The sequence below is a fragment of the Symsagittifera roscoffensis genome, chromosome 7 (genome assembly GCF_963678635.1).
Source record: "Symsagittifera roscoffensis chromosome 7, txSymRosc1.1, whole genome shotgun sequence".
Lineage (NCBI taxonomy): Eukaryota > Metazoa > Xenacoelomorpha > Acoela > Convolutidae > Symsagittifera > Symsagittifera roscoffensis.
Window position 1 is genome coordinate 56,253,144 of NC_087068.1, and position 19,770 is coordinate 56,272,913.

Consider the following 19,770-nt stretch of genomic DNA (forward strand, 5'->3'; position numbering starts at 1 on the left):
CCAGGCAAAGTGGTTCCTCCAGTCTTGCCAGTTCCGATAACTGCTCGAGGGGAACCGATCTGGTCGTATCGTACCAAATCCAAACACTACCTGTTGTCGATCGAGAGCATTGGCCGCTGCCACTGCAGCCTCTGCAATCAGCTGTCTGTCTTGATCGTTCATCGCCATCACAATTGTTTTATCGATCGTTGATCAAACGTATCGTTTCACGCAACTGTAGTCCAAAGAGAGCCCATCCAGGAGCGCCAATGTCGTCTTGGGGTAATTTGACTTTTTAGACCCAATATATCCCTTCTATATTGTCCGCTGACTCCATTCCCTAAATACCAGAACCAGCAAGGGGTGAGCTGTGATCCGGTCTTTGATGACAATCCCTTCGGTTGAAAGGTTGAATTTGGTGGTCGATCGATGTACTACACTGGGTTTCGTCCCCTTTACTCAATTGCTCTCGACTGTTCTTTTCCTCGGAAAGAATCGCAAGAAACTGGACACTAATTGAATTCAGAAAAAAATATTGTAAATTGCTGAGAATAAGGGCCGCTAAGTGGCCTGAATACAATTTATTAAGTATCACTGAATCTATTCTGCGATAAGTTCCAGGAAACTGCCTCTTGCAGTTCACTTTACAAACAATTCTAAACAACTCTTCAACTTGCTTCACAAAACGTCACTAAAAATCTCGCGTCGAGAACTCACTTTAAAAATTTCACGAGTCACTCTCAGGACCCGTCTGAATTCTATCAAGTCTCAATCTTGTTCTCTAGCTAACTGAGAACCAACCGCTCGCTCTCACAGCACAATTGTTCTCTAACTAACGAGAACCAACTGCTCTCTCTAGTAATTCCTCGTGTTCTCTTCAGTTCGGTGGTTGTACCTTAATCGCGTATCGTTATCTTTATGTACTTTCGGTTCGGTCAGAGGCGTACCGTTCCCTATCCCTACTAACATTCGCTTAACTAGCTGCCACTCAGGACTTATCAGCTGAATCAACCATTAGGTCAGCTTTAATTAAACATCGGGGTGGCACTTAGTTGATCAGGACATACTGAGCAAACAATGGGTTCAGCTACAAAATCAGCTCCCAATCGTATTTGACAAATGACCTCTTGCATGACTTTATTTTAGTTCTTCCTAACTTTTTTCCTTTCCTATGAATTGGGTAGTTCCCACACAACCGGGAATTTAACTTCCGAGATATTTGAAAAATGTCCTTTTTAGGTCATTTTTAATTTTATTCCCCTAAGTCCAATTGCTGGGTAATTCCCTTTCCCCTGTCCGTTTTGATCCGAAAAAGACACCACAAGAATTTATTTAATATGCTAGGGCTGTTCATAAAATCTTCATCCCGAAATTTTCATTTCACCCCATAGATGTTTCCAATTTTTGTCCGGGGCTGTATTTTTACTTGTCTGTCGTTCTTAGCAAAAGTCCAAGTGGAGTGAGTTTAGCTGACCCCAATGTTTGCTAATTACAGAAAATCACTTTCGCTCGGGTACAAAGGTCAAAACTAAAAAGTCTCGGTTTAGGGTCCTCCCCTTACCTCCCCAGGTGGGTAGGTACCCCTTACGGGGCCTTACAATGCTAATTTATTGCTTTTCAGGGTGTTCCGGGGTCTTCGGGTCAAAAGTGCCAAATGACCTCTTCATTCATATCGGACCATCCCTTCCCATATTTTCGAAAATATTGGGTCAATTAACACTTTTCCCTAAAATTGCCATTTTCACCCCATAGGAAGTTCCGGAGAGGATTGGGTCACTAGGGGTCCCCTTACTGGGTTTGGCCCCCTTTCACATTGGTGCATTAAAACCACAAGTCAATTATCACTATCAGGTGTTAATAGCCTAATTCAATTTTCAAGTGCCAATAGCTTCCGACGTTAACGCCGGATTGGGTGCAAACATTAATACATTATAGGTCTTCCCCCAACCTACCATCCCCCAAGTTTCAGTCTCCTAGCATTATCAGGGGTTGAGAAGTAACAAAAAGTAGGTTTTGTTTACATGGGGCGTAAGACCGGAATTAATAACCGGATGCGTTCAAAATCCCGGTGGTGAACTTCCCTCGCCTAGGGCTACAACATTTTGCAATATGAAGTCATTCTGACCATTAGTTACCGGTTTACAAAAAGAGCTAATTGCATTTTCGGAAATCATTATCACTCGCCCCTCAGGGGTCCCAGGCGTCTGGAAATTTGCATGCCCGGCTAAAATCAACTCTATTAGTCACCCACCAACTTTCATAAGGATCGGAACTGTGGTTCCCCATCTGGGGGGGGGGGGGGCTGTTCCCGATTTTTAGCGCTTTTCAAATTCTTCGCCCTAGAGGTCAAATTCAAAGTGCAAAGTCCGATTACGATTGTTTGCTTTCAAACTAAGCTTATCTATCACTTAATTCCATTGCTACAAGGTCATACAGTCGGTCTACGTTGAAATCAAATTTCGAATATTTCAACCATTTTCATCATGAAGTACCAATCCTACGCTCAGGTTACTATAGCATGTAATACAGTAGAATCACCAATTCTACAAATTGTTTAATCATATTATATTATACAAAAACTTGAATTCCACCTCAAAACATAAAATTCCTTTTTAATCTTTTTAACAAACTTCTTAAAGAAATCCGACCGGAAGTCCTAATAAATGCACACTTACTAGCAGTTTTAATTTTCAAGTTATCACTATTTTTTTACTGCCCGAGCAATTGAACTTGGAAAAGTTTTTTTTTGTGCTCATAGAACAGTTTGAAAAGCTAGGGAGCGAAAACATAGCATGGCCGTTTTTAGTGTTTCTAAGAGTTGGTTCTTATAGTGTAAATCACGTTTGTTGTGCAAAAGATTGAAAATTTTAAAAAGAATGAAATCGTCCAGAAAAAAGGGTTTTACGAACTTTTTTCTGAAAAATTATTTGATTACTTAAATACCGTTCTTGTGAATACACATGTGAAACAGTTTGTAGGTTTTTGTTTCTGAAATTTTTATGAATTGTTTGAATAACTACGAAAAAAATTCCGTATAGCTTGATGAATTTATTATTGATAAATCGTTGACGCTACACAAAACAGAAGCAGAATGAAAGAATGAAAATATTTTCCTAAAATTCATTTTTTGATCAAATACTATTTTTCTAAATTGTTCCCAAAACTATTGATGCCGTTTCGGATTAAAATGACTAAGGGCTATAAAGCTGTCCAAAGAAACAAGCTACTTCCAAAAGCTCATTTCTGAAACTTTATAAGTGAACTTTGCGTTTTACGAGAAAACTCTGAGCTATGGTTTACAGAAGTTTTTTAGAAATCCTTTTTTCATTGTAAAAGAAACGGGTATGCAGAGGCGGATCTAGGATTTTCTCGAGGGGGGCGGATTTTCAAAAAAAAATCGAAAATTTTGACGACCTTTTTTTTAGGTCGACCAAATTGATTTTTCGAGCTCTCCCGAAGCACTGTTTTGCCCCTATTTTGGCAAAGTTTTCTGCGCCGTTTTTGGGGACTTTTTGAAAAATTTTGACAAAAAAATGCGTTTTTTTTGGCGCGCGCTCCCCCTCAAAGTTAGTATATATTGGCGCCGAATGCCCCTTTAGAAAAAATTTAGGGTGGGTCGGCCAAAAATGGATTTCTGAAAAAGTATCAAAGGGGGGACTCTTTGGGTCGGCAGGGGGTCGAATCCCTGAGAAGGGGGAGTCGTCCGCCCCCCACCCCCGCCCCCCTAAATCTCCGCCCCTGCGGGTATGGATAGCTTCTACACAAGCAGAACCTACCTGTAGGTGTCCTTGACGCAGTGAACTTACAGTGTGAGCTCACTAAAACTATTTGTAATAAACGGTTTATGATAAATGCTATTCAAAATACGAAATACTTTTAATTTGTTGAAAATTGTTGTCTCTTTTTGCCTTCAGGTTTCTTCACAGCCCTGGCACTGTTCGTGCTGGCACGTCTGGCTCCTAATTCCTCCTTGTCAGGTAGAACTAGCTTTTTTAATTTTTTATCATTAATTTCAACAGATTTCTTCAACAGGCTTATAACAAAACCAAAATTTTTAATTTTCATTTTTAATTAAACAATTATAAATGCTTTTCAATTTCACTTACTCTAATGTTTTTCCATCAAACGAAACAAAATAATAAACAAACAAACATTTGAAATAAAATTCTGACATTCAGATGGATGGGTATAACGCAAAAGTGTAATCAGATCGATTGCAAAAAAAATAAGTTTTTTTTCTTAATCCGCCCTATTTGCAAAAACCAAAAAAAAAATCGCACTGGAGTATCATGGAAAATCATCGATTTTGTTCAATTTTCATCGATGATATTCAAAAAAATATCAATTAAACTAGATTGAAAATGGATTATCTTTTTTTAAACGTAAATCAATAAAAACCATTTCAATCAGTTTTAATCAAATATAATTGACAATAATCAAGAATTTTGGAAACTTTTTTTTTAAATTTCAAACAAAATGCAATATGTTTAAAACTTATTGTTTCATTTGACTAAATGTTCAGAGCTGTTTTTGGCTTATAGCATGTTAGATCAAATGAAATGATTGTCTGATTTTTTTTTTAGTTTCTCGATTTTTTTTGCTGGTCTTTATTTACTTCCCTCCAATTTATGTCCGTTGCCGCTACTACAGCACATAACCCCCCCATGCTTATACCCATCCGCCGCTGACTTTTCCTTGCTTACGTTCCCCGTTTTAACCAACCCCCCTCCCCCCCCCCCCCCCCTTTACAACCCCTGCTTTCACCTCCTCTTTTAGATCCATGCCTTTTCCATATTTACGAGAGGTAACGAGGAAGTGTGCAAACGCGGAGGAAGGTTGGGGTGAATAATAATTGTCGGGGTGGGTTGGGGTGAGAGAAAAAACTTCAAAAAATAGGGGATAGGTCGCTTTTTTGAAGTTGAAAATTGTTGAAAATTCTGCAAATAATTAGATTTTTCAGAAATAATCTGTTATATTGACAATATAATTGATTTCACGGTCTAATTTTGCAACAATATTAAACTATAATGACAATATTTAAGACAAAAATTTTCCTTTAAGTAGATTTTTATCCATGAAACTCCGGTGCGGGTAGAACAGAAAGCAAAAGCGTTCAAACTTGAATGGTTGAAATCAAAAATAATGCTCAAATAACGCGTTCAAAATAGCAGTGATGTTCTTTTGACCAATTTTGCGATTTTGGGCGGATGAAATAAATAGACCAAAAACGTGTCATAAACAGACTGTTAAAAGGGGTTGTTTAAAATAGCATTTAGATAAAAACAGCAAAAGCTTTCGCTAGCTTTATTAATGCGTTACCCTCGTCGATCAAGGGAGGTTATCTTCTTTCAAAGAGGATGCATCTCTTTAAAAGATCTTGCAAGATTCTTGCAAGATCTTGCAAGATAACCTCCTTTAAAGACAACATTTTTTTGCAAGATCTTTAAAGATAAAATTTTCTGGGCAAAAACAGTTTTACACGCGAAGACAACCGAGTAGCGTTCGTGGAAGAAGGAAGCAATCTTAGCCACGCATACATACACACAGCCCGCTAGGCGGTTGCCCCAGAAAGCTTCATTTTTTAAAATTTTTTTGTGATAGGCGGCTATCTTCAATTTTTGATCGACTACTTATACCTTAATGTCTCAAAATAGGAAAACACAATTTACATCAATTGAGAACTTAATTTTAATCGTGTCCTTTTTGTAACTAAATTTGCGATTCTGGAAGAACAATACATGTCGTGCTTGTGAAAGAAATGGATGAACGTTTCGTTTTGGTCATTCAGTGGCAGATTCATGACTGTTTGTTCAATTTCACTATTTAAAAAACTGAAAAAGAGCTAAATCAAATCGATTGTTGTGTTCACCCGTACTCAGTAAATTTTCTAAAACAGATCTGAAATAATCTTTTTCAGATTTAAATTCCAGGTCTGAAATACTGAAATAGGTTGTGAAATGTTTAAATAACGCTTGGATAGTTTATGGATTGGTTATTCTGCAGAAAATTTTGCAGTAAATCTGAAATTTAGTTTTTCTTGGTTATTTCAGAGCTGAAAAATCAATGATTCTGACACATTTTTTTGTATTTGATAGCTTCTGGTAGCTACTAGCAGGTAAGCAGGTACTCAGCAAAATCTTAAGTTGAAGACTGCCAAAATATTTTTCCCCAATCATGAGATAAACATTGGAAACGCATAAGTAGCGCATGATTATCAAAAACTCATTTTTAATCCGAAATGCATAAATTATATTTTAACAAAGGATTTTTCAGTTCTGATTTCAGATCTGAAATTTTGTTTTCAAGGTTATTTCAGATCTAAAATTTTCTATTTCAGATCCAAATTTCAGATCTGAAATTTGCAAATTCTTATCAAGATCTGAAATGAAGAGTTTCAGATCTGAGAATCAACTTATAAAAGAAATTAAAAATTTCAGAGCTTGCACAGAAAATCCCCTGGGTACGGGCATTTAGAACCAAATTGTGAATGTAAAAAACAAAGATCGATAGCCGGAATATTGTGGAAAGTATTGGCATCATGAAGTCTGATTGGCTAATAAGTAATTTATTGAACATGTTTTCAAAAAATTCGTAAAATGCTGTTTTATCGGTATGCTAAACTTACAGTCCTCTGCTAAAATGAGCATCAGCATATTTTTTTTAGGGTATCAGAGACTGAGGGAGAGGGAGTGTGGCATGTTCCACAACACCATCTGGTTCGTCCTCTCCTCCTTCATGCAACAGGGCAACGACCACCACACAACCCATATTGCCAACAGGATATTAATAAGGTATAATTGATAGAGGTACACAATTGTTTCCCATTAAGAATCCCCATTGGTTGAGTGGAAGAAATCTCACAAATACTTGCATTTGAGTAGTTATTTGATGAGATAGTGTTTGAAAGTTTACTCAAAAGTATTAATAAAACCTTAATCCAAATATTTAGCTAATTTTCTTGTCAAACACTTTTTTTGTAGCCTGATTTTTTTTTGACAATTTGAAAAATAAGCTACAGTATAAAAGCACTGAAAATTTTAAGTTTGGATTCGCACGAAAATCTTATATCAATTTTGTTTCGTTTTCTGCAAAAAAAATCTCTGAAAGTTGGTTTCTTACTTCAGACTTTTTTTGGCAGCGAGATTAAAGTTGTTTCTCATACAATTTTCATAAATTGAAGTTGTCTGATGGACAATTTAATCCTACATTCCATTCCGTGTACGAAGTATTATGATAAGCATTATTCTGGTATGGCGTTAATCTTGATAAGCTTTTTTGTATGGAGTTTAACCCGGGATTGTAATAATTAACTGATACATCTATTTTTTGCATGCAAACCTTAGCACTGAGCTTTTATTGAGAACTCTAATGTTGTTACATTCTGATAGGTCAAAAGTTTGTCTTTATTAATCTACCTAAAAATCGTCGTCCCTTTCTTGAAGGAGTGGGGGTAGACTGTTAAGTCAATCCAGAATTGGTCGCGTCTATTTGGAGAATCGGTTTAACCAAGAAAGAGTTGATCTATTTTAGGGAACGTTAACTCAAACTTAACTCAATCCGAAGGAAAGTTTTATATATTTTTTAATAGCATGAATAACAAGTCTGATTCTTCTGCGCTTCATTATGGACGTGAATTTATGATTGGAAAGCCAAAAAATTTTCATGCAGCTTAGGCACAGTCGGAATATTCGGCTTTTTCTCCAATACAGGCCGAGCTGACATGTTAAAAATTAGTTCTTACGTAAAAACTTTTTCCGGAAGTCAGATTATTTGACCTGGTACATCAAATTTCAGGATCATGTTGACCTCCCCCGTAAATAGACTCACTATAAATTTTCCTCTCCAACATTAAAGTTGAATTAAAATCTCTTAACGCTGCGTAGAAAATTTCGATTCTGATTTACTATCAATTTTAACTAGATCAAAGTTCAGAAGCTGATCAATTTAATGACAAAGTTTTTTAATCCGCGATGTAAGGGACCAAATCGTCACCGCGAGTTATGTCACTGAATTTATTATGGATACCAATTTCTTACCCTTATTAAGACAGAACGTACATGACTTTTTTCAATTATTTTTGCCAGTCCATTTTTTTACTCATACGACGAGGCAGGGGTGGATCTACGACTTTCTCGAGGGGGGGGGGGGGGGGGGATTTCAAAAAAAATCAAAAATTTTGCCAACCTTTTTTTCATGGCAAAAACGGCAATTTTGGGAAGTCTTTGAAGCAAAAAAATGTGTTTTTTGGCGCGCGCTGTGTTTTCATTCAAAACTGAGGTCCTGAAAGAGCGCAAAAGGAGCTCAAAAATAGTAGCATAGCCAAGTTAACAATTATTCGCGCGAGACAATCACAAGCCTGCAAATTTGGTAGGACTAACCCAGGTCGAGAGGAGCGACTTATATCACGACCTAATACGGTCATTTGAAGGAGATTGTGAGACTGAAATGTCGTTGGAGGTTTTTGAGGTTTTAGATGTGATAAAATATGCTTTTCAGCTTCTGGTACTTTTTTGCCCTGATCATAGTGGCCACTTACACCGCCAATCTGGCGGCATTTCTCACTGTCACTCGGATGGAGAACGAGATCAAAGGACTGGCCGATCTGGCCAATCAGGACGAGATACAATACGGCACTGTGGACAAGTCCAGGTGATAAAACAGCAAGTTTTTTCAATCGTCGTAATCAAATACAAACTGATGCTTAAAATAATCAACCCTCACCCTCCCCACCCACTTCCGTGAAACAACACTTTCCCTCCTCTGAAGCATTTGACAATTCGCCACTTTGGTAATTACTCAGAGGAAATTCATTTTTGGTTGACAAAATCCAATTTTTTTTAAAACGCGCGAAAGTTCACAGAATCTTAGCGGGAAGGAAGCACAAAAAATCAGAAAAATCCTGCTAAAACATGCCAAAAAAGGTTGAAAAAACAGGTTAGAAAAAGCTGAATAAAAAATTAAAATAGACTAAACTGAATTAAAACTGATTCTGTTCTACTCAACAAGTAAATACCCGCGAATTCCTATGGATTTCGATTAGGCACAGCATAACAGGTATCTAATTATGGTTGAAAAACAAAATAAAGGAAGTAAAAACACACATTCACAACAATCCGCAACGCAGGAAATAAGTATATCTGAAGACTGTCAAATTGGTAGCCATATAACACCCACATATAACCCAACTGACAACAGAACTTCGAAACAAAAAGCATCAAACTGACAAAATAATGAATTGAATTACAAGGGAAGCATAAGAAGAAACTCAGAGAAGATGTTAGGTTCACTAAATGTCCAGGCTAAGTACAAATCATTACAAATAGTTACAAGACAGTAATGTATTATTGGGGTTATATATAAATTGACAACTAAAATGTGCAGATTCAATAAAAAAATTTGTTGGGTATACTACTGGTTAAATTGGTAAAATTTCCGTCGGATATTCTAGTGTAAAATCAAATAAAAGACAAGTTGACTACGGCACTAATGGTAAAAAAAAACAATTCAGTTTTTAGTTTTGTGTTCAGTTTGTTTAGGCTGAGTTGATTTTTTTGTGAAACAAGTCAGCATTGGTCCATGAATAGATGTCGATAACTGAAGACATATCGCTCAATTGATCCTGTTCTTGAGCCTCTGTCTCGCCTGAGATTGAACCTGCCACTATCATCTGTGGGTCCAGAGACGACTTGAGATTTGTATCGGCAACTATTGTATTGTGAGTGACTATTTCGCGCGGGTCAAAACCTATGAAGTTGAATTGATGCAAAACTAGCCTAGAATTTTTTTCTGTGGTGTCTTGGCTTGTCAACTGACTGTGATTATCGGTCGCTCAAGCTCTTCATCTAGGTTCACTATCAACGTTGGTGATACTCCGTCCACAAATCTATTTCATCCACAAAATATAGGAGATTCAGCGTTTCTTCTAGGGTGTGTCAAACTGTCCGATGAGATGACCGGTGTGTAATGCACCTTAGGTTTTCCCGGAGAGGCCTCTATCGATTTTGGGTCCTGGCTTTTGACTTCGAAGGTGTCTTCCGAGACCCATCCGTAGTATAGTCGTCAGTGACGGTGTGCCTTGATGTATCTAAATAGCTATCATACTTCACGCCCGAGTCATTTCCAAAGTAATTTCCAATAAGTTGTACCAGTGGTCTGAATCTAATTTTAATGCAGGGTCGGAATTAAAAGAGAGATAACCTTTGGTAAGCATTTTGTCTGCCTTTCGCTGATTGGCTGATGACGGCTCGGCTTGTCTTTTAGCTGTCGTTGATCCTGTAAAGCTCGAGTAAAGCTCCAGATCCTGTAAAGCCTCAGTCTCTTCAGAGGTGAATTCCTTCAGAGGCAAAAACGTTCCGATTTAGAGGTCTAAAACATGGTTGTCACTCTTTTGCCCCTCAGTGGGTCTCTAACAATGACTTTTCTGTTGGTGTGTCGTTGGTGAACACACAGTCTAGTGCAAAAGTTTTCTTGTCTACCAGTAAACCGTTCCAAAATTGGTTCCTTAATTTCAGTTCGTGAGTGGTTCTTAAAAATTGACTGCGCAAGCAGAGTCCACTAGGTGTTTATATTTACCATTGCTTTTTCACCGAGTCCCATATTTACAAGCTTTATGCTTTTCGAGGACGCTATCGTCGCAGATGGTTCTAAAATCTAATAAAAAAGTAATGGTCGCCGTTGCTGAATCCCTCTTCATTGCAAGCGTTTTTCACACTACAAAATTGTTCTTCTACAATCGTCAGTGGTTCCGATGGGAGTATTGACTATTCTGATTATCAATACTTTCTTCTACAGTTTCTACAGTCAGTGTTTTTGCCTTGGATTTGAATGATCTTCCGAAGTGACACTTATATTCAAAAAATAACTTAAAAATTCTTCGGACGAACGTTTAGATGAACCTTGAAAAAAGGCTACCACATTTCTAACAAGAATTAGCAATTTCTATATTCAATCTTGATTCCCATTTTACAGAATCAATATTTTATACACTTCCTTATTTTTGTTGGATCTAGTCATATTCGTGAGTTTGAGTTTAATGAAATACCTTTTTTTGCCAATGATCACCTGATTCAATGAATCCATTGGAGTTAGTGTTTCCGATAAAAAAAATATCATACTGAAATTGAACACAACTTGTATCCAATCATGTTCAGCATGTACTCCTATCTCACACGCTTTCGTCAAATCTTAAGTTTTCTGCTTGTACAGTTCATACTGTTCCAAAATGATGTTCGACGGTTTCCAAAAAGCGGATTCTAAAGTTTTCAAAAACTTCCTTAAAGTGGCTGATAGAACTTTCAACACAGGGTGCTTTTGCGAGGATACTCTATTTCCTTCTGAACCCAGGGCAATTTTTTTCTCTTCAGCGATTTTGTAGAATCACATAACATCTTAATTTCTGGCTCCCTAGCTTCCCTCTCTTGTTCTTTTTCTGCATATTGGAAACCTTCGAGAATTGGGGTATCTGTCTCTGCCACCAATGGTTATTTTAGGCTGTCAATATCTAGGTTATCTTTCGCAATTATTGCTAGGTAGAATTGTTTGATCCAGACTGTCTATTGAGTGGGGGTTTCTACGGTATGTTTTGGCCATAAGGTGGCAGTTTCCTGCAAACTCGAATCTGATGACTGCGCCATAAAAAAAAGTATTCAAATGCCGCTCGTACTTTTAAAAAGTAACTAAATAGAATAAAACGAATAAAGTAGAAAAAATTGAACTAACACTGACTCTTTTTTATTCAATCAGAAAAGTGCCTCGAAGTCCGATGGACTTCGAATAGACCCAACATAACAGCAGTCTAATTGAGATTGAAGGCCAAAATTAAAGCAAGAAAAACACGCATTTATAACAAACCCCCCTCCCCGATTGAGAATATATCAAATCTCTAAAAAAATTTCAAATTTTACACAAAATTTCGTCATTGTTGCTGTATAAAAAAATATTTTTGTATCACTGGACTTTAAAAACGGCGACTTTTTCAGGTAATTTTTTTTCTTCGTTTTGAAACGCTCCGTTGAAGCTTTCGTATGTTTGTATTTGCTTTTAAAAAGATACTCATTAGTGACTTTTTCATCCTGTGCTTCATTTTTATAGAAACTGAACCAATCAAAACTTGACAACTTTATATTGGATCTAGTTAACAATCCCCATATGTCATTTACCAAAGAATTGCCACCCCACAAATAAAAGCATTTGCGCTAGAACGTTATCTTTAAAATTCAAATTTTGCTGCATTCTGATTGGTCGAAAAATCGACCTACTTAATCTACTTTACAATTACCCCCTTTCTTGAATCTTGATGGGGGTAATTTTTAAGCAGATATATTTCAGTCTACAGCAGTTCTTCAAGGAGCACGCTTACATAGACGCCAACTACGAGAAGATCCACGTGGGCATGGAGAGAGCGAGGTCGTATGTGAATTCAGTCAAAGAGGGCTACTCGCGGGTGTTGAGAGGGGGGTATGCTTTCATGTGGGACGAACCTGTGCTAGAGTACCAGCGAAAGAGGAGGTGTGTTGGTTAAGGTTGTCATTAAAACTCCGATCACTCTCTAAGAGTGGGAAAGATTTGTGGCGTATAGCGGATTTTTAACGCAAAAGCGGGTGTTTTGTTTTTGAAGGGTTTTTCGTAAACGTGCTGATTATTTAACAAAAACTGCTTATTGTAACACTTTGAAAAAATAGGCTGATAAAATTTATAGAATGCAATAATCAATGACAAAGGCTAATTGTTCATATTGAAACAAAAATCCGGGCTCAAAACTTTGGTTCGAGGCGAAAAACCATCAGTTACTTTAACATTTCTCTCTGAAAAATTGTAACATTGGCAAAAAGACTGGTACTGAATGGGAAACTAATGCTAATCATATACTTTGTAAGGCTTGTCATATAAAGTTTCATCACTGGCGGATCTAGGATTTTCTTAAAGGGATATTTTGTTAAAATAAAAACTAACTTGTTTTGACCTTTTTTAACGATTAAATTGTTTGAACGAGCTCTCCCAATTCACCATTTAGACTCTATATTGGCCAAAAAAATTGAGCCGCAGATAAATTTTCAAAAAAAGGCCAAAAAAGGCATTTTAATAAATTAACATATATCGCATTTATTGAATTTTAGGGTCCGCCAAACCAGATTTAAGCTAACAGAAATCAAATTCAAAACACGGATAGCCGGTTACTGTGCAAGTAGCACAGAATGTTCCCACCATAGTCTTTAAAAAAACAAGATAAAGCAATTTTTTCTAATTAGTTTTTCTGCGTGGGTTGATAAAAAAATCTGATGTAAAACTATATTTTATGCATATTTGACATTCATAGTAATACTGGCAAAAAGACAAGCATTTTTCAAAAAACTGACTAGAAAAACAAAAATAAAAAAAGTTCAAAAGATTTTAATTTTTTTTTTCATTTTTTTTGCAAAAAACTTTCCATTTTTTTCGAAACTTTTGTTTCCCAGAATAGAGCTTGAAAACTCCAACAATTAATTTTACTTGCTTAAAGTTAAGTTTTAGGTCATGAATTTTAATTTTCTCCTAATTCAGCTGTTGTAAGCCTGTTCGCTTGCTTAGTTCGCTCGAATTAAAAAAAAATCAAAAAATTCAAACCGGTTTTTCTCAACACTGGGAAAACTTTTTGGATATTTTTTAATGTGGTTCGAGTCACGACTGAAAAGGCTTTAATATGATATATCACACAATCCAATCCGATGATTATTTGTGGCACCTGATTTTGCGTGGAAAACTAAAAGCAAAAAAACTAAACACCCGAATACTAAGTTCCTCCCCATTTTCAATGGTCGGAACAATGCATGGAATTCTATGCTCTACTTAAAATTTCATAAAAGGTTTGTGGAAGCGAAGTAATTCATGCCAGAAAAAAAAGATTTTCATTGCTTTTCATTGTACGCTAAATTTTCAGAGATTTCTTTATCGGGATTCGTAATCCTAGTATACGTTTCCTGATATATCAAAATTGCTTGGAAAACAGAAAGATTTGCTCTCAAAATTATTTCTGATTATCCGCAACTTTCTAGGAGAAGTGACCAAAAATTGTGTTGTTCACAGGTGCAACCTGATTACAGTTGGGAAGCCGTTCAACAAAAAGAATTACGCATTTGCAGTCCCCAAAGGAACTGGTTTTGCCGTCTCTTAGAACAAGAAATAAAAACAACTAAATTAAATTCTGAATCGTGGAATTATAAAAGTTTTAACTGACGCTGAAAATCTAATCGAGAAAATAGCGTAACTGTTTAAGACTTTTTTTCTAAAACTCTACCAATATTCCAAATGAAATTTCGGATCTACTTAACAAGAATATTTTGTCCCCCCATATGGTATCTACTTAAGAATCTCTCCCCCCTCCCCCTATGAATAAATACAGTAAATTAGCACTGAGCTTTCTATTGAGAATTATAATTTTGCTGCATTCTGATTGGTCCAAAATACGATTATTTAATTTACTTAACAATCTCCCCCCTTTCTGAAAAGGGAGGGATTTTTTTAAGTAGATCCGAAAATTCTACTTGAGGTCACAAAACCTGACCTTGCAACAGCTGAAAAGTTGATGTTTCTTGTCTTCAATCCAAATTATAAGACATAAGTTGATCAAACCAAAACTCAAAACAGTTCTATTGCAACCAAACATCTGAGTCAGGTTCCGAAATTGGGAGACCGATCTCTCTGGCCATCCTGCGTCTACAGGAGAGTGGGAAGCTGGAGAAACTGAGACAGAAGTGGTTCGAAGCCGAATCTCTCTGTCCCGACGAACAGCAGAAACAGAACCAAGGTTCGGCTCTTTTGCTTCCCCTCCCCCACCTCACACGAGAGTCAATTTTATGGTGTGACGAGTGGTTTTACAAGGTTAATTATCAAGACCATTTTTGTACTTGTCGGAATTGCAGGTGAGGGAAAAAGAAAAATAGCCCAAGGATGCTAGGGGGGGTCTCAAAACAATTCTTGGATCAGTTTTTATTTCTCCCAAATGTGAGAGTGATAATACGAGAATTATTCTCTTCTGAATGAAATGTTCATGTTTTGATGCCAGACCATGTGTCAGAAAGTCCGGCGCAATTAAATAGTAATGATTTCACAACCATATGTAAGAAAATCATGAAATTTCAACACAATTTATATAACTTTCGTCTAATATTTTATATTCAGTGGTTATAAATAATTTAGAAACACGGCTATTTTCGTTCTTAGAGAAATCAAAAATGAGCGTTTAACAACGTTTTTGTGCATATTTTTTTTTGGTATTGGTACCGGTGTACCGGACCAAGTTAGCATCCCCCCAAAGCCGTTTGGGGGGGGGATATGTTAACTTGGTTTTAGGTTGGGAATTTTCAGCCAATCAGAAAAGAGCATTTTACATGCAGCGCTAGGCAAGTTTAATGCGAACTCACTACTGGGTTGGAAGATATATCTTAACTTGGTCTTTGATTCTGGGTAACAACAATTCTGCAACTTCTGCTGCAGGGGAGACAACTGGACTGGAGCTGCGTAACATGGCAGGGGTGTTTCTGGTCCTCATTCTGGGTTTCGTCCTCTCCATCTCAGCCGCTGTGGTTGAACTGCTGTGGGTGAAGTTGAAGGAGCCCAGAATCAGATTCTCCAGTTTCAAGAGAACCGAACTGCTCATCAACACAACTGCAGACATACACAAATGCTAATTTTATTTACAAAAAAAAAAGAAAGAAAAGTCATTTTAATGTAAATTGATGGTTGTCAAGTTTTCTCGATATTCGATTATTGCAATCTAGAAACTAAAATTTACAATGTCAAAATATTTTGTTTTCCCCAGAAAATTTAGGGGGAAAATTTCAAGGTCAAGGCCATTGTTGTGTAATTCGCCTCGCGGAAACAGATTTGTTCTTGATATTTATCTGAATTAGTTCGGTAACAATTTAACTGCATGACACATTCCAATTTTAGTCCAAGCTGGTTAAAAAGATTTCTGAGCTGGATCTATTGAATAATTTGGTTTAAAAGTTTGTTGTTCAAAAATGTCCACACGGTAAAGACAAATCTAAATTTTGTCAACGAGCAAACTTTCTCAGATCGAGAAATTTAGACCCGAAGTCGGTCGCACGGTTGAACATTTCGGTCGCACGGTCGCACGGTTGAGCAGTTGAAACAGTCGGTCTCACGGTAGCATGGTTGAAATCGGTCGCACGGTTGAAACATATCTGGCAAAGTGGGCAGTTTTTGAGCTTTTTCCAACCCCCAACACCAAACTTTGAAGTCAATTTTGAAAAATTATATATTAAGGTTGTCATAATGAATGAAACTTGGCATGTTGAACAAACTAACAACTGTGAATATCATTACGAGGCCAAACTGTGCTTTTTAAGAAATATAAGCAGATTCCGCTACAAAGACGCTCCCTTTGTACTTATTTTGTTCTTTCATTTTCTGTGATCATTCCGACAAAATTTTAACAAGTTTAAAGACTTGTCTCTGGAATCCAGGAACCTACAGACACAAAATTATGCGCTTATCCAGTGCACAGTTCGGCCTTGTAATGAGGTTTGTTCTAAGAACAAAAAATTACGCGTTTATGGTATGTTACACGAAAGTTTCGCAGAATTTTGAAATGTTCAGACTTTCACAAACCATGGCGAGACTCATGTCCAGACGTTCCAGATTCAAACTCTCGGCGCGAATATTCAATTTGGAAGTGGAACGGGATACGGCGTGACTTAGAAAGTCTGGACATATATCTGGCAAATCGATCTGGGCAGTCAAGTCGGTTGCATTGTTTCCTGGGTCGCGCCAGTTCCCTTTTGGTCTGGAAAGTCGCTACGAGTGTTATTGATTGCAAAAATCTGAAAAGGCCGAAATTTTGTCCTTGAATTCAGGAATTATGTCTCAGACCTCGACCCGGGACTTACGCTCATAATTTGAAAAAATCATGAGCCTTCAAACTCCTAACTGTTATCGGAAATATCTATGGCCCTGTACAAAAATTTGTCATTTTGTTTTGACTTTTAAAACAAAAGCTGTTTTAAACATAAGAATATGGAACGTAAAATGGAGGGAAGAGAAAAAATTGTTCCGAATTTTGAAGAACGTGAGGAATTTATATCCTCGGGGTGAATTTTTTTTATTCAGACCACATTTACAAAATGCTGTTCCTTCGGAGGATCGGTCGCTCTGCATGGAGCCAGCCCAGTTTGCACACCATAATAGTAATCTGCCATAAAAATGTCTAAAAGTGCATATTTTTTCTCGCACGACAAAATCGTTTGAAATTGAAATCAGGCTATAACGGAAAATACATCATCCCGAAAGGATGTCTAATCAACGCGGTAGAATCAGGATGTTGGAGCATACCGCCCGAACCTCTTGATTCTAGCGCGTTGATTAGACATCCTTTCGGGATGATGTATTTTCCGTTATAGCCTGCCAAGTTTCCTGTTGCATCTTCGTGTTTGATTGTAGGCGATACTGTTGATGATCCGAATGGATTTGTTTTCATGTTTTGCTATGCTCTATTCCTTTTTCGCTTCGAATCGCACACTCCTATGCGTCTTGTGGTGAGCTTGTTTGTTCTAATCTTTTCGTTCGTCATATGGACCATGAACATGTCTCGTTCGTAGTTGTTGATTGCATATCAAGTCCCGGGCGTTTTTGTTGTAGACGATGCTGGTCTTCAGCTCCAATCAAAGTAATATATAGCTCCTCACTTTGGATTCTGCCTCATCCTATGGGAAATTGTTAGATAGTGCTCTTTTCTCTCTGACTTTTGTTGTTTTGTTTTCCCAAGTAACCTTTTCGTTTTGATTGCGCATATCCCGTTTTTGTTTTTCTGCTTCTGTTTTACCTGTTATTTTGAGTTCGTATATCGGTTTTGTTGGATCGATGACTGGAGTTTAAGTTCGGAGCAGGCTTCGCTCTTCTATCCCGTCTTTGGCAAGGACAGCCATTTCCTTCATCGCTGCCCATTTGGATCATTCGAGTGGTGGCTCTGTTGATGTCTTTTACCAAACTGGTGGGATACTCAGCGGATTTTTGTATCCTGCTGGCTGCGCCATGTCATAACGCTACGTATCAATAAATATAAAATTCGTACAGGTTGGCAAACAAACTCAGTAGCTCAGAAGAGAATAAAAAAGTAACTGAATGATAATCTGTCATTCTTTGTTCTGAGCGTTTTATACTGTACGGTTACGGTATGGCCGTGTTGTTCAAAGTCATTAGACCTGCAAAAAATTAACATAGATATATAAATAATTAATTATATAAATATATACATCAAACGATCATGCCAATCCGGCCGGATGACAGTCTCCACAACAAATTGAATGATTAGCTTGATGAAAGCGGTTTAGATTGTCCTTTCCACTTATTTGATGCTTTGAGGGATTTGATTTGATGGAGCTGTCTGCTGGTGTTATTTTGGAGTTGTATTGTTCTTTTTTTTGTGGGCTGGATAGTCCACCAAAAAAGTGTAGAGAGCCTTAATCACTAGGTGCTGGAAAAATAGTAGTTTTTGAAAACCACGTGAACATTTTCATAAGGTATTACGAACATCAGAGGATAATGAGTTGTCTAAAATTTTTGCAATGTTCTGATTTAAGGTGACAAACTAAGGCTGTCCAGTAGCGTGCCGAGGGAGGGGACGAAGGGTCTGACCCCATTCATCTCTGGTTGTCTAATTTTTCCAAAGGGTCCCCCCTTTAATATAATTCTACTATGACATCCAATTTTGTTTCTGAACACGCCTTCGGCAATTGGTTAAAATTTCCAAAAAAAGTTGCCCAAAAACGCCGTTGTTTTTTTTTGTTTTTTTTTTGCCTTTTAACAATCCATCTATGTAGTTTATCTAGGGGCTGGCTCTAGGATAAACTAGGACTTTCGGGAAACTCTGTCGTCTTCAGGTTGTCTAAATAAACGTTCGCAAATTGTCGATGTAAAATTGAATCATTCCAATTAATTTTTAGTAAGAAAACATTTTTGATTGAATATGTGTATTAGACAACAAAATCACTGTCCCACTGCTCTTTGATCTAGAGTAGACAAGTAAAGTTTAGCAGCAAGGTCAACTAGAGGGAAAAAGGGTAGGAATTGTCGAAACTTCTTGAAACCAAATGTGATCACTTATTTTTTCACTTATCATTTATCTGTTGCAGCCATTCAACCGACTGGTCTTTCTCATGGCTTTTCCTTCTTTCAAAATCTGTTCATGCAATGTGATGACGTCACTGGTGGCTTCATGTGTCCACATTGTATGGAAGCAGCGGAACCTAACACAGCGGTCAAACTGGGATGCATAGGTCACATTTTTTACGAACTAAAATTGAATATTACGAGAAATCAACTCGCAACAAAAATACCAACAATGTTGTAGAAGGCAAGGAAGTGAAATAGTACCCGTACCCAGTAAATTTTCTAAAACAGATCTGAATTATCTTGTTCAGATCTAAATTTCAAATCTGAAGTAGGTTGCGAAATGTTTAAACAATGCTTGGATACTTTAAAGATTGGTTATTTCAGATCTAATTTCCGATCTGAAATTTTGTTTTTCTTGGTTATTTCAGATCTGAAAAATCAGTTATTCTGACACAATATTTGCTAGTTTTGATTTGTTTTTGTGTTTGATAGCTTTTGCTGGCTACTAGAAGGTATTCAGCAAGTTACAGGTCTTCTAACAGTTTTTGAAAAGTTTTTAACACTGTTTAACAAGAAATTTAGTTCGAAAAAAAACTGTTTGTGAAAATATTCGGAAGTTTTTCTGACCGCTAGTTAACATAAACATAATTGTGTGTTGCAGAAACATCAAAAAAACTAAAATTT

The 19,770-nt window shown here is 37.1% G+C and overlaps 1 protein-coding gene across 1 annotated transcript; it reads left to right on the forward strand.

Moving 5' to 3' along the window:
* Positions 1 to 248: 248 nt before the first annotated feature.
* Positions 249 to 15,644, forward strand: LOC134852087 (glutamate receptor ionotropic, kainate 2-like). Its single transcript, XM_063868366.1, has 8 exons — positions 249 to 261; positions 3,894 to 3,956; positions 6,644 to 6,770; positions 8,476 to 8,628; positions 12,307 to 12,486; positions 14,041 to 14,119; positions 14,602 to 14,761; positions 15,451 to 15,644. Exons 1-8 carry the CDS (start codon positions 249 to 251, stop codon positions 15,642 to 15,644), a joined length of 969 nt encoding a protein of 322 aa, XP_063724436.1.
* The last annotated feature ends 4,126 nt before the right edge of the window (positions 15,645 to 19,770 follow it).